The sequence below is a fragment of the Octopus bimaculoides genome, chromosome 23 (assembly GCF_001194135.2).
Source record: "Octopus bimaculoides isolate UCB-OBI-ISO-001 chromosome 23, ASM119413v2, whole genome shotgun sequence".
Classification (NCBI taxonomy): domain Eukaryota; kingdom Metazoa; phylum Mollusca; class Cephalopoda; order Octopoda; family Octopodidae; genus Octopus; species Octopus bimaculoides.
In genome coordinates, this window is record NC_069003.1 from 17,116,386 (window position 1) to 17,132,627 (window position 16,242).

The 16,242-nt window shown below is 38.9% G+C and overlaps 1 protein-coding gene across 1 annotated transcript in view; it reads right to left on the reverse strand.

Annotated features, from left to right (window-relative positions):
* Positions 1-9,920: 9,920 nt before the first annotated feature.
* Positions 9,921-16,242, reverse strand: part of LOC106878155 (mitotic spindle assembly checkpoint protein MAD1) — a 21,144-nt gene continuing 14,822 nt past the window's right edge. Inside the window, exon 3 of the mRNA XM_014927291.2 lies at positions 9,921-12,820. Within this exon, the coding sequence (XP_014782777.1) occupies positions 12,665-12,820 (156 nt within the window). The 3' untranslated portion in view covers positions 9,921-12,664. The remainder of the gene's footprint in view (positions 12,821-16,242) is intronic.

Below are 16,242 nucleotides of genomic sequence, written 5' to 3' on the forward strand. Positions count from 1 at the left end.
GAGAGAGAGAGAGAGAGAGAGAGAGCGAGCGAAGGGGTATCCACCTTCCTATTCACCATTCATTTATTTAATTATTTTTTCTTTTACCATTGTATTGAAATGGGTTTAAGGATAGTGACCACTGAAAAAAAAAACAGGTGTGGTTTGGTCATCACTGAAAGTTTTTTTGCTTTCTTTCTATCTCTTTTTTTTCTTTTTTTCCTCCTTTCTTTTTCTCCTCTGGGTTGTATTTAGAATATACCCCTTCCAAACATTCATTTTTGGAGGGAATTTTTTGATAAAGTGTAGTTTTACATGAAAATATATTAGTATAATATTTGCAAATTAAAACAATTTGAAAAATCAATCAATAAATAAAATAAAACGAATATATATACACACACGCATACATACATAAAACTAGAGTATCCCAATGTTACACATATATCTGAACATTTGTAGAGATGAGCCACATTTGGAATAACGAATTCAAATTCTCCAAGTGGTTCCCACATAAAATTCAAGAACGGATCCTTTTTTAATTTAAACGCAGATATGAACTGCAAAATGCAAAACCTCCTATACTGCATTACCTGCCCAAACTGCAAAGAAAACTACATTGGCGAAACAGGTACTCCTGAACAGTCAATGCCCATCCAACAAACTGTCTGTAAATATGTATATATCTTTTTTTCTTATATGTATATTTTCACTTTTATATATATATATATATATATATATGTATGTATATACATATACATATATATTATTTTATATCTTTCAATTGCATATCTTTTCTTTATATTTATATATATTATTTATATTTAATCCTTATTTAATTCTTATTCACACATCGTACCATTTTATTTTTTTTTATATGTATATATATATGTATATTTTTACTTTTATATACATATTTATATTTATTGCATATCTTTTACTTTTTTATATTTATTTATAATTCTTATTTACATTTGGAAATCACATATCATACTTTTCTTTTTTTTTATGTGTGTGCAACTCCGCGTTGATCACCAGAGTGATATTTGATCACTTTATAGAGTGTTTGAGTGTTGGTTTGGTGTCTGGAATGGGATAGCTTACCTCATGGGCAGGTAGAAGCTCTTTAACTTTCATTGGTAATCTACCTAGAAGGAAATCTCTGAAATAAAACCTGAGGCCTTGGAAGTTCCTGGTTTTGTCAATTTTCATGTCACACCAGTGAAAGTCTTCTTGGGCCAATAGGTGGGGGTAGTGCAGTGCAAGCTACACCCACTGAAAATTATTCATCTGCATAACAAATCTTAGTAAAATTATTGAATCAGTTGGTTGGCAGAAACCAAAAATGTACTTGTAACTTACTGTCAGTAAATGTCAAAAAAGGCTTGGGAACAGGTCTGGCTTGACAGGTGTCCCAGTGTATCACAGGCTGGACCTGGTCATCATCCTGCCACTGTGATCAAACAATCTTCAAGAAAAAGTAAAAATAAATATCCTTTGAATTTTGGCTGTTGGAATGTGTGCACACTTCTTGATGATAATTTCAACAAGAGGCCAGAAAGGTGTACTGCACTTGTTGCATGTGAGCTTAAGAAATATTCCCTTGATATAGTTGTGCACTCTGAAACTTGTCTCTTTGGTGAGGGTCAAGTAAATGAACCTACTTATGGATATACTACCTTTTGGCAAGGCCCATTGTTGAGAATCTGGTGTTGAGTTTGCTCTCAAGAATACATTAGTATCCTCCATTGCAGAGCTTCCAAGTGGTATATCTGACTGGATCATGTCATGCTGTATCAAACTGACAAAAGGTAGGTTTCTTACCGTTGTCAGTATTTATGCACCAAGAATTCTGATGAAACTGTTGGACAGTTTTATGATTCTAGCACAATTATTGAGAAAAGTACCAATTTCTGACAAGCTGGTCATATTGCGAGATATCAATGCAAGAGTTGGAAAGGACTAAGTTTCATGGCCTGTTTTAGGTCGACATGGGATTAGAAAATGTAATGAAAATGGAATAGCTCTTTTGATGTTTTGTATTGAGAATAATCTGGTTGTCACTAACACTCTGTTTAAGCACAAAAAAAAATATATATAAAATATAGTGTCTGACGCCCCCAACATCTAAGCACTGGCATCTCATAGATTATATTTTGATGAGAAAACATTGATATGAAAGACGTTTCTAGCATTCAGGCCATGAGAGAGGCAGAGAGCTGGACTGACCATCATCTAGTACGTGGAAAAATAGATTTTTTGATAATGCCTAAAAATCGACAGTCTGGTCCTAAGGTACCCAAAAAGTTAAATGTTGCAAACTTTAAATTATTAAGCAGCTTGCAAAGATTCCACAATGCTATAGAAAGTATCAATCTTGACCCAAACAATCTATGGGAAGGTTTCAAAACAAAAATATTTCAGGCTGCAAGTTCGTCAGAGGGATTTAAATCACGTAAGTCCAGTGACTGGTTCTCAGAGAAATCAGCAGAAATTCATGATCTACTTTTAGAAAAACAAAACTTAGGCAATACGCGTCTTCCTCAGTCCTTGAACCCCGACCCAAACGAAGCTTACAGAAAGCTGAAAAGGAAAGTGCAGACTGCTCTAAGGAAAATTAAACAGGAATGGTGGAATGATAGTGCAAAAGGGACACAAGAAGCAGCTGATAGAAATGATGCCAAGTGTTTGTACTCTTATGTTAAGGAGGTATATGGCCCAAAATCTTCTTCAATATCTCCAGTGAGAACAGAAAATGGATGTTTTCTTCTGACTCACACCGTTTCTATTCATAAGCATTGGGTAGAACATTTTTCTGCATTTTTGAATAGACCATCATCCGTTGACTTGAGGATGGTAGAAAAAAATCAAACACCTTCCAGTTATAGAAGAGATGGCATTTGAACCAACTCTAAATGGCATTTATTTAGCTGTGAATAAGCTGAATAACAATAAGTGTCCAGGGTCTGATGGAATCTGTGCAGAAGTCTTGAAATATGGGGGTGAAAAAATGTTTGAACTCTTAAATATATTAATTTGTCATTGTTGAAGAACTGAAAAAGTGCCTCAAGACTGGATTGATGCCATTTTAGTCTCCCTGTATAAATTGGGGCCAAAGGATCTGTGCGGTAATTTTCGTGGGATTTCGCTTTTGTCTGTGATTGGAAAGGTACTTGCCCACATTTTGTTAGAACGTTTAAATACCTTTATAGTTCCAAATATAGTGTCTGAGTCTCAGTGTGGTTTTCATTCCTCCAGGGGCACAGCTGATTGTATCTTTACTGTCAGATAATTACAAGAAAAGTGCATTGAACAGAATCTTGCTCTATACCATTGCTTTGTTGATTTGAGCAAAGCATTTGTTAATCAAAATGCTCTGTGGCTAATTCTAAGGAAAATAGGTTGCCCAGAAAAATTTGTAAATATGATCAGGGCTTTGCATCAAGATATGAAAGCTAGAGTTAACTTTGGTGGTAGGCTCTCTGAATCTTTTGTTGTGAAAAATGGAATAAAGCAAGGAGACCTTGATGCACATACCCTCTTCGCAATATACTTTGCTGTTGTGTTGTTACATGGTTTTCAAAACTCTGCAGAGGGTATTTACATAAAATATCAAACAACAGGGAATGTTTTCAATCTGACCAGACTCGCTCTTTACAAATCATTTGTCTTACCATCCCTGTTGTATTCCTGTGAAACTTGGACTTGTTATGGAAAGCATTTTAAATTGTTAGAACAATTCCACCAAAAATGCCTTCATCACATTTTAAAAATTAAATGGAGTTCTTTTACTCCAAACACAGATTTCCTTACATCTGCAAGCATCACCTCAATTAAAGCTATGATTTTGAGGAACCAAATGACATGGTATGGCCATAATGTTCGAATGGCAGATGAACGCATGCCGAAACAGCTGTTTTATGATGAGCTTGCAGAGGGGAAACACTATTGGCATAAGCCTGACAAAAGGTTTAAGGATGGCATAAGGACTACTATGAAGTCACTTGGAATGGATCCAGAAGACACAGAACCCTTGCTTCTGATCGAGTTGCATGGTGAACAAAAGTGTAGAGTGGAGTGAAAGCATTTGAAGAGGCCAGGATAACACATGTAAGACTCAAAAGAGATCTAACGAAGAATGTAACGATCGAGAAGGTGAATGACAATGACCTTTTTATGTGCACAGACTGTGACAGACCATGCTGGGCTCAAATCTCATCTGTGAACCCATGGAAAATGAACCTCCACCAACTATTCTCCCTATATGTCTGTACACACCTTTGAATGCAGTGTATGCTAGGTTTGCAAATCCAATGGAGGCCTCAAAAGACATTTTAAGACCCACAAAGATCAGAACTTATCTGCAGCTCTTGGTGGTCCAAATCAGATGTACAATCTGTGTGGGTGTCTTTTCAGAACATTGTCTGGTTTAAAAAGCCACATCAGATGCCATGATTTAGTTAAGGTGTAGGTACAGGAAGTGGTCAAACTCTGCATAGGGAGTAGACAACCACCACACACACACACACACACACACATATATATATATATATATGTACATACATACATACATAATATATATACATACATACATATATATGTGTATATATATATATATATATATATACATAGGGAGAATTTACAAAAAAACAAAAGACAAAGACAGGTGGTGTAGAAAACAAACACATATATTAGTATAACGCTCAGGAATTGAAAAAGTCTTTAACGTTTCGAGCCTATGCTCTTCCACAGAAAGGAACACAGAAAGAAACAAGGAGAGAAAGAACAGAAAGTACAGGAAAGTTAAGAAAGTAATAATAATAATAATAATAGTTTTACATAAAGTTCAAAGGCTTCATATATACATATACATACATACATATATGTCTCTCTCTATATATATATGCATAATTTGCTGCCTTCAGCCCCAGCAAGTAAGAAACGTTGAAAAGTGAATGTAAAAGCATGCCTTTTCCTTTCTCTCTATTTTTGAAAATATTTGAGTAACTTGAATTATGAATTACTGTGGATGAATAATATATTTTAAAGTTATACATATTTTTTTCACCTCTTAAAATGACTTTTTGTACTGTTGGCTAAAATAATTTTTTTCCTGTCTGAATCTCTCTTATTTCTTGTTTGCAATGGCTACTCCCTGCTACTTACTAGCTTGGGGCAAAGTCTGCCATCTTTGTCCATTTCCGGCTGTCACCTCCACACCTGTTCCTCCCCCATCCCTCAGACTTTCATGTGTTTGGCCATTTGATGACACTTGAAAATATGCACAGTTAAGCTAGGAATTTCTCTTGTGTTTTAATCGCCTCATTCATTCAAACTCATCTTTTCTCTAAAATAATTCTTTCTTGTTTGTTCTGCCCCTAAAATGACTAACCTTGTTTCTTGGCTAAATCATCATGCTGGCATGGGTTGGTCAGTTTGACTGAGGACTGGTGAACCAGATGGCTACACCAGGCTCCAATCTGATCTGGTAAAGTTTCTACAGCCGGATGCCCTTCCTAATGCCAACCACTCCAAGAGTGTAGTGGGTGCTTTTATGTGCCACCGAAACAAGGGCCATTCAGGCAGTTCTGGCAACGACTATGCTCAAAAGGTGTTTTTTACGTGCTACCTGCATGGGAGCCAGTCCGGTGGCACTGGCAACGACCACGCTCAAATGTTGTTTTTTCACGTTCCACCAGTACATGTGCTGGTATGGCGATGCTGGCAATGATCACACTCGAATGGTTCTTTTTATGTGTCACTGGCATGGGAGCCAATCTGTGGCCCTGGCAATGATCACACTCGGATGTGCTTTTAACGTTCCACTGGCACAAGCGTCAATCAGGCGGTACTGTCATTGGCCATGTCAGCGATTTTGATTTTGATGTCACTTTTCTCTAAAATAATTCTTTCTTGTTTGCTCTACCCCTTATAATGACTTTTCCGTCCTGTGGTTGCACCCACACTTTCCCACCCCCCACCACCAATATTGGAAATCTCTTTCTCTTACCGGACATCCAGTTGCCCTTCCCCTTCTCCTCTTATATTGATAATCTTGTCACTCTTTCTCTTTCTCTCCTCACCCCATCTCTGGACTAACCAAACCAGATAGCAGCTCACTTACCTTCTTTGTTTTTCACCATTTATATCTGCATCAGTAATGCTTACACCCACAATGCTCATAACACTTATATTTACAACACCCCAAACACTTTCATATACAATGCTTCCTTGCTCCCCCCCCCCCCCAGTAGAGGCAACAACCTTAACACTTCTAACATGTTTGAATGGCAGTAGGTTAAAAGCAAGAACACTATTATGATATCTGTTACCAAATGATCATGGAAATCTTCTTCTCAGGTGCTAAATAACATCTCTCTATCCTGTGTTACCTCCCATATTTCTTTCTCAGTTGGCATTCTAAATGTAGGCACATTGAAAGGTAGGTCTAGCAAGATTGTAGAGACGCTTGAATGGAGACGTGTTGATGTATGTTGCATACAAGAGGTAAGGTGGAGAGGAGCTTCAGCCAGAGTCCTCACCAGCAAAGCACATAGGTATAAACTCTTCTGGGAAGGTAATGGTGATGGAATAGAGGGTGTGGGCATACTTCTTGCAGAGAAATAGGTGAATAAGGTCATAGAGGTAGTAAGGCTGTGTGATAGCATACTTAAACTCAGGCTAGTCTTATAGAATGGTATAGCTACAATTATCTCTGCATACACCCCATAAACGGGACTACCAAATGAACAGAAGGATCACTTTTATATTCTTATGCAGGCTACCTCAAAGATAAGTGACAATAATCTCATCTTTGTCGCTGGAGATTTTAATGATGTACATGGGGGCCATGAAGTTGGTACCAGAAACGAAGAGGGAACTAGGCTTCTGGAGTTCTGCAATGCAAATAACCTATTGATCTGCAACACGAACTTCAGGAAACCAGCTAGCCACCTGATAACCTATCAATTGGGTGATTGCTACCCAGACTGATTCCATTCTCACCAGACAGCAGATGCATGGTTTCTCCTTGGTTAAGAATGTACCCCCCAGCATAGACTAGTTATTAATGACTTTAGACTCAAGGTGAGGATGCCAAAAAGCAGACCAATCTGGAAAAGAAGGACTTGGAAGCTAAAGAACATGGTCAGAGGTTTAGGGATATCCTTACTGAGAAATTTGCTGATAGGGAGGAAGAGCTACACTCCTGTGACATCGACGGCAGCTGGGAATTCCTGCGAGACAGCTTGCTGAGTGCCACAGACCAAATCTGTGGCTGATGCAAAGTCCCTTCCAGACCCATGGTGGTGGAACAATACTATAGACAGGGCCATCAGAGCAAAAAAACAGGCTTGGAAGGCCTGTAAGAGTGGGGATAGCAGGAGAATGTATCAGATAGCCAAAAGGGAGGCATGGAGACAGGTATATATAGCCAAGTGAGTAGCAGAAAAGAAGAGGTTTGTCAATGTTCAGCAATGTAAGGACCAAAGAACTGAAGTATTTTAGATTGCAAGACAGTGTGTGAGAGAAAACCATGATGTCATAGGAGGGAAATGTGTCTGCATAAACAATGATGCCCTTGCATTTAATGATTCTGCAAAGAAAGAGGCTTGGAGATGCCATTGTGAAAGATTGCTGAATGTGAAAAATGGATGGGATGGGGAGAGTCTGCCGAAGGTTGACCCAATTGAGGGACCAGCTATCTGAATTGACAGTACCCTGGTAGATAAAGCAATTAAGGATATGAAGACAAGGAAAGCACCTGGCCCGTTAGGAACCACCACTGAGATGCTTAACATATCAGGTGGTGTGGGTTATGGTCTTGTCACCCACATTGTAAATCAGGTGGTTCACAAAGGAGTCATATCCAAAGACTGGTGTAGCAACATCATAGTCAACTGCTACAAAAGTAAAGGTGATGCTTTAAATAGAAATAACTATAGAGGTATCAAATTATTGGATCAGGTGATGAAAGTTACTGAGAGGGTCATAGCCCAACTAATTAGGGAGAGAGTTAGCCTAGATGAAATGCAGTTTGGTTTTGTGCCAGGCAGAAGCACCACTGATGCTATATTTTTGGTAAGGCAACTGCAAGAGAGATATCTAGTCAAAGATAAACCTCTGTACTTGGCTTTTGTTGACTTGGAGAAAGCCTTTGACAGGGTTCCCCGATCCCTTATCTGATGGTCAATGTGGAAACTGGGGTTAGGCGATTGGATGGTAAGAGCTGTACAAGCCCTGAACAGGGATGCTGTCAGTAAGGTGAGGGTTGGCAATGAGTATAGTGAAGCATTCCGAGTAGAAGTAGTGGTTCACCAATGATCAGTCCTCAGCCCCCTCTTGTTTATTTTAGTCTTCCAGGCAATAACAGAGGATTTCAAGACAGGCTGCCCCTGGGAGCTTCTCTATGCTGATGACCTTGCTCTTATAGCTGATTCACTGCCAGAACTAGAGATGAAGTTTAGGGTGTGGAAGCAAGGTCTAGAATCAAAGGGCCCTAGGGTTAACCTAGCAAAATCAAAACCTTAGTAAGTACAAAGGCTGTCAAATCACAAACCCCTTCAGGTAGATGGACCTGCTCGATCTGTAGAAAAGGCATGGGTAGAAATTCCATACAATGTACCTTTCGTAAGCTTTGGACACATAAAAGGTGCAGCAATATCAAAGGAAGATTAACCGAGAAGATAGTTTTTGAGTATGGCAGATGCACAGGGGCAATAAACACTGAAGATGTACAGAAAATAGATTCCCATCACATGCCAGGAGAGAAACTACAAGTAGTTAATAGCTTCTGCTACCTAGGCGACCAAGTCAGTAGTGGGGGTGGTTGCTCTGAGAGTGTAGCAGCTAGAATAAGAATAGCCTGGGCAAAGTTCGGGAAGCTCCTACCTCTGCTGGTGACAAAGGGCCTCTTGCTCAGGATGAAAGGTAGACTGTATGATGCATGTGTGCAAACTGCAATGCTACATAGTAGTGAAACATGGGCCATGACTGCTGAGGACACGGATAGGCTTGAAAGAAATGAAGCTAGTATGATCTGCTGGATATGTTACGTCAGTGTGCATACACAACAGAGTGTAAGCGCCCTGAGAGAAAAGTTGGGCATAAGAAGCATCAAATGTGGTGTGCAAGAGAGATGACTGTGCTGGTATGGTCATGTGCTATGTATGGATGAGGACAGCTGTGTGAGGAAGTGTCACTCCCTAACTATGGAAGGAACCTGTGGAAGAGGTAGACCCAGGAAGACATGGGATGCGGTGGTGAAGCATGACCTTCAAACATTGGACCTCACAGAGGCAACCACAGGAGACCGAAACCTTTGGAGATATGCCGTGCTTGAGAAGACCTGGAAACTAAAGTGAGATCGCAGCCATGCATGTCCGGCCCAGTTAAGAGTACCCCTGATGCATCTGACGATATGATATGCTTGAGATCTGTTCAATCAAGTAAAACCAATATCATAGTTGTGGCCAGTGCCCCCTTACTGGCTCCTGTTCCGGTGGCACATAAAAAGCACCATCCAAACGTGGTCAATGCGAGGTCTGCTTGACTGGCCCCCACGCCAGTGGCATGTAAAAAGCACCATCCGAACGTGGATGATGCCAGTACCCTGTGATTGGCTTGTGCCAGTGGCACATAAAAAGCACTATTTGAACGTGATCGATGCCAGGCCCGCCTGACTGGCTCCTGTGCACCCACTACACTCTCAGAGTGGTTGGCATTAGGAAGGGCATCCAGCTGTAGAAACATTGCCAGATCAGATTGGAGCCTGGTGCAGCCACTGGCTCTTCAGACCTCTGTCAAAATGGCCAATCTATGCCAGCATGGAAAACGGACATTAAACGATGATAATGATGGGAGTATACTGCTGAAGGTTGTTATATTTTACAAATTTAAATTAAATTTATTTAATTTGTGTATTGAACATGAAACTAGTTCAGTAATTTTAAAATAAACTTTATTCATCTTGGCTGCTTTTACAGTTATTTTGTATCAAGGCAAATTTTTGATGTTTTATTTAAACATCAATTATTCACCATGCATGGAAGCTAAGTTTTTTAACTGCACTGCACTCCTCTCTCTCTCTCTCTCTCTCTCTCTCTCTCTCTCTCTCTCTATATATATATATATATATATATATATATATACATACATACATACATACACACACACACATACAGAGTGAAGGTGTGTGGCTTAGTGATTAGGGCATTGGGTTCATGATTGTAAGGTCATGAGTTCAATTCCTGGCAATGCATTGTGTCCTTAACCAAAACAGTTTATTTCATATTGCTCTAGTCCACTCAGCTAGCAAAAATGAGTAGTACCTGCATTTCAAAGGGCTAGCCTTGTCACATTCTGTGTCACACTGAATCTCGCTGAGAACTGCATTAAGGGTACATGTGTCTGTGGAATGTTCAGCCACTTGCACATTAATTTCACGAGCAAGCTGTTCAGTTGATCGTATCAGCTGGGACCCTCTTCGTCATAACCGATCATCATCTGTGGCGGTAAAACTGGAAATGCTGGATACCTCTTCTGTGTCGCTGGTCCTAGATTAGTCATCATCTCTAGCTGTGGCGATTGTACTGGTGGTAACATATGGTGTGGGCCTGGTCACTCTATCAGTGTTGATGATAATGGTTTGTTCATCATCTGTGGCAGTGGTACTGGGGTCGTCGGTTACCTCCTCTGTGTTGCTAGTCCTGGACTGGTCATCATCTCTGGCTGTGGCAATTGTACTGGTGTGAGACCTGGTTGATCTGTTAATATTGTTATTTGATGGTACATTGCTGGTAATGCGGATAATCGCCTGTATCTATGTGTGTATGTGAAATGTTTGTCTATTAATCTAAGGAAAAATCCTTCCCACACAAGTCTTGATGTTGAGCTAGAAGGGTGGAGCAAATCAAATGACGTTTTTGTAGCACTTCCTTTTCCGGGTGCCAGGGTGTGGCATGTAGGAGGTAGTGGCATCAAAGATGTCTTGGCTAGAGGATAGATTTGAGATCCTCTTGTTTACACCCTTCACTAGGTTCTTGAAAACTATAGAGGGGTGGCAGGAGGCTGTACTAACATAGGACAGCTTCTCGTTTGGCTTGTGATAAGGCCTGTATGTACCAGAGCACAGATCTAAAGTAACATCTAAGAAATCTACTGTGGTGAGATTAGTCTCAATGGTGATCTTTGAGTCCCATTGAGACTAGGGGCTAATTAGGTCCTTCCTAAGCCTATCTAGTGTGTGCCCGTTGGCTCCTCTGGAGATGGCTAGGGCATAATCTCAGTAGAAACCACAGAGGACTGAAGGAAACCTCTTTCCTAAGATATCTAGAATGTACAGTCTGATAAGATCACAGACATTGGTGCTATCATATGCTCCCATAGTCACATCAAAGGAGCCCTCGGGGTCAGATTGCTTGACCCATGTTGAATCTTTACTGAACAGCACCGTCTTCCTAGCATGCATGATAATGCTAATATCATTGTCGCTAATATCTGTGAAGTCCTTAGGAAAGGAAAGTACTTTCATCAAACTGTGTAAACCTAGCCATGTCTCTCCCCCATTTGGCAATAAACCATGAAGTCACCTCATTGGAGCTGCATGATAGAGGGAGGCTCATGTGTCTTCTTATGTCATCATTAATCTTCCTCATTACATACTCGCCTGGCCAATCTCAGACTTGGCCAGGTTGACCAGGCAGCATTTGGAGTTGGAGGCAAAGTTTGGCTTGTGGTCCTTTAAAGAGATAAAGGCATTTCTCTTGGCCAAGATCTCTACTCTGTCTGCTATACCTAGGCTAATTGCTATCTGTTTAGCTTCACAGTTAATGTTATTATAAGTGTGTGGGGAAGCGCATCTGTATTCTTGTGTAATAGAATCATTTAAAAGCCTATCGAAAGTGTATGTGTCTATTATGTACAAGTTCTTAGTCTTTGTATAGTCTGATGAGCTGTCTACAAGGCTTTGGCATTCATGGATACGAAACCTTTGGTAACTGTATGACCAGAATTTAAATATTTGTTTTAATAATTACTGCCCTATTCTTTAGAGTATGCTTCTTCTCTGATATATGTTTTATTGACTACACACACACATATATATATACAGACACGCATACATACAAATATATGGATTTATTTATATGTAATATATTTCTAAGTATGAGTGTGTGTGTGTGTGTGTGTGTGTTTATTTCCAATGTTTTAGCTTTCTCAAAGTCACTGTCCAAAATTCTATTTCAAAAACCAAAAAAATTTGTAAAACAATCCAATGTAGACAGCATTTCCCAAGACCATCTTTTAGATGCACCATTAGAAATAATGGTGATGGCAGTGGTATGTCTTTCTTTCTCTCTCTCTCTCTCTTTCTTTCTCTTTCAGACATAGCTAATACACTGGGGATGGAGTAGAGCAGGAAATGATGTGGTGGTAGCATATATTTGGGACAGTTTGTAATGTTGGGTGGTGTAAGGGAAAGGGTGTGTAATGTATGTAAGGCGTTGAGTATTTTTAAAACAGTGCATTAAATACCAGTTACTGGGTGTTGCATATGATGAAATATAGACACTGACATGAGGCATATAGGATGCTTTTGTACAGTGTCAATGTATATGATGTGGTGATCATTTGAGTGCAATGTATTATGCCACATCATTATCGGTTGGTCACAGCAGTGTTTATGTGTCTACATATTTCCTGTATGTCGACTGAACAGATCCAAAGTGATGCTGCTCAGGTAGGCAGGGATGCTGTCCTGCTTCTCCAGATAAAGTTCAATGAGTTTGCTGGTTGTCTTGGAGAAGCTGGTTTCCAGTAACTGCAGCTCACCTGATGGTCCTCTCTGGTGGGAAGACAAAAAAATGACATTTGTTACAAAACAATATATAAACATTGTGTGATATTTACCAAATACATACATCAGAGTTTCAGATCAGGACACCCACATAAGTTGAATTTTCTCTGTTTGGACAGGGATTTTCCCAGTTTTTTTACGCCACAGTCTTAACTCTTTAGCATTCAGATTAATCTGTCAAATGTAGTGCTTATTTATATACATTGCTTGGAATTAATTATGCATTATCTTGTAGCTTTAAGATTTTGAAGATGTGCGTGTTTATTTTTAGAATGACATTGTAGGTAGGTGTGAGAGGCAGGATCTGGCCAGTTTGAGCATAAAACAGGTAGAATATTTTGGTTGGATATGGTCAGTTTAAATGTTAAAGGGTTAAACACATTTTATGGAATGATGATGTGGATGCAATATACAGGTTGTCCATTGCTGGGATATAAGCAACAACAAAAAAAAAGTTTGTAATTCAAATTTTTACACCCATCCCTTTATCAAATCAAGCAAGGCTTTGGGTTTGTGTGTGTTTAAGAAAAAAACACATTTACTAACAGAAAAGTATGCTATTAAAATAAATTTTCTTTTACATATCTTCTTTTAAATCACTGTAGATAAATACCAGCAATGACCTTCTTAGGCTCTCCAATAGTTTTAAATCATAAACAAAAACAATGTGTGGGGGTGAGGTGAGGTGGTGTTTGAAAAAATCATAAGTTTTCAAATTCTCTTTTTTTAATAAATGTGTTTATGGGGAAAAAATATTGAAAAACATCAACACATGTGAGAGTGACAAAGAAACAAGGAAGGTGGTCATGGGATGTGCTAGAAACAACAGCCAAATCTCACTTAAATTACCTTTTTGTCTGAAAACATTTACAATTTTTCTTTTTACTGAAAAGGCTTCTCTCATAGTTTTTAAGTGAGCAGTGCCGAAAAAATTGTCCAAAATTGATTTGGGGTGGTGAGGGAGGGAGGTGAAAAAATCATATTTTCAAGTTTTCCAACTGAAAAGAAAACTGGAATATTCCCATCTAAATAGAGAAAATCAAACATATATGGATGTCCTGATCCAAAACTCTACCCATACAATATTATATATATATATGAATATATAATTTACTGTTCCATTAAGGTAAGATCAACAGAAAAAGTACTCTATCCAGTGGGAGATAAATATCATTTAATGTACACAGCATAGAGTTATGAACTACTGATAGTTAGTTATATGCCTTGGAGATGTAGTCTAGGTAAGTTGTATCTCCGAGCAATCTTCAAGCTCTGAGCACATGGGCTATACAATTTACAAATCAGGACACAAGAACCAGAGAAATTGAGAAAAAATGAGAAGATGAATGCAAAAAGTTGAAGGGTGAAAAAAAATGTCTTTTGAAGTCACCTTACAGGAAGATCTTCAACAAATGCTCAATTAAATTCCATGTATACAGAGGCACAGGTCTGAATGTGTGGTAAAAAGTTTACTTCCCAACTATATGGTTCCAGACCCAGTCCAACTGTATGGCACCTTGGGCAAGTATCTCCCTTTGTAGCCTCAGGCTGACCAAAGCCTTGTGAATGGAATGGATTTGGTAGATGGAAACTGAAAGAAGCCTATCATATGTATGTATGTATATATATATATATATATATATATATATGTGTGTGTGTGTGTGTGTGTGTGTGTGTGTGTGTGTGTGTCTCTGTCTGTCTGCCAGTATTTGTCCTCCAACACTGCTTCACAAAAGGTGTTGGTTTGTTTACATTCCTGTAAATTAGTGGTTTAGCAAAAGAGACTGATAAAATAAGTACCAGGCTTTAAAGCAAAAAGGGACTGGGGTCAATTCGTTTAAAATCTTTCTAGGCAGTGCCCCACCATGGCTACAGTCTAATGACTGAAACAAGTAAAAGATGAAAGATATATATACATATATATATATATCTTTTTGTTTCAGTCGTTTGACTGCAACCATGCTGGAGCACCACATTTAGTCAAACAAATTGACCCCAGGACTTATTTTTTGTAAGCCTAGAACTTATTCTATCGGTCACTTTTGTCGAACTGCTACGTTATGGAGATGTAAACACAACAACATTGGTGGTCAAGTGATGGTGGTGGGACAAATACAAACATACACACATATATATATATATATATACTAGCAGAGATACCCAGTCTTGCTCAGGATTAAAATAGCATAGTTTTTTATTGTTTTACTTGTTTCAGTCATGTGACTGTGGCCATGCTGGAGCACCGCCTACTAATTATTCTATTAGTCTCTTTTGCCGAACCACTAAGTTATAGGTACGTAGACACACCAACAACGGTTGTAAAGCAATGGTGGGGGTACAAACACACACACACACACACACACATACACACTAATATACAAATATATACAACAGTGTTCTTTCAGTTTCCGTGTACAAAATCCACTCACAAGGCTTTGGTGGGGCCAGAAGCTACAATGTATATATATATAAGAAAGAAAAGTGGTGGGGGTTGACGTGCAGGTGTACTCATAAACATTAACCAATTTGGTTGGTATTTCTAGCACGTCCTGCTACCATTGAACAGGTATTTGCGAATAGCTGTTATGGGGTAGCAGTGTGTGCTATACTAACCCTTACCAGTATGCGCAGTAAAAAATCTGATTAAAACAATCAAGAACTTGCAAACGTCATTGTCGGGCCCCTCGTATCATTAATAATATCTGATACAAGTTACCGCCCCCGTCTGACATGCTTGTTTATATTCGCAAGTGCCCATTTTCCGTGTTTTATCTTTTAGTATAAAATATTTAAAAACAGATGAATCTTCGTAATTTTTTGCATACTTCATTTATTTTGGATATATTTCCCATTTTAATAATTTTTTTTAGAAACTAGGTGTCATTTTCTTGGAGAGATGTGCTTCTAAAGAAGCGCCGAAAACTGTACGGGTACCACTGCATAGATGTGATGGGTTCAAACCCTACATGAATTGAGAGTAATCTATTTATGTTGGGGGCACAAAATTTTGAGGAAAAAATTATCAGAAAATGCGTCTTATATCAAAGAGAGCACACATGTCAAATTTGTTGAAATTCAGTTGAAAATTGTAGGAGTAGTTCACACAGACAGACAACTTGCCTTTTAATACATGATATATATATATATATATATGGTGGGCTTTCAGTTTCTGCCTACCAAATCTACTCACAAGGCCCTGGTCAGCCTGAAGCTATAGTAGAAGACACTTGCCCAAGGTATCACACAGTGGGACTGAACCTGGAACCATGTGGTTGGGAAGCAAGCTTCTTACCACACAGCCACTCCTGCACCTTAAAATATAATTAAGATTCAGTTGAATTAGGTACTTAAATTGAGGCACCTTGTCAGTTTGGTATGGTCTATGCTTTATGTCTGAAATCTATATGGTC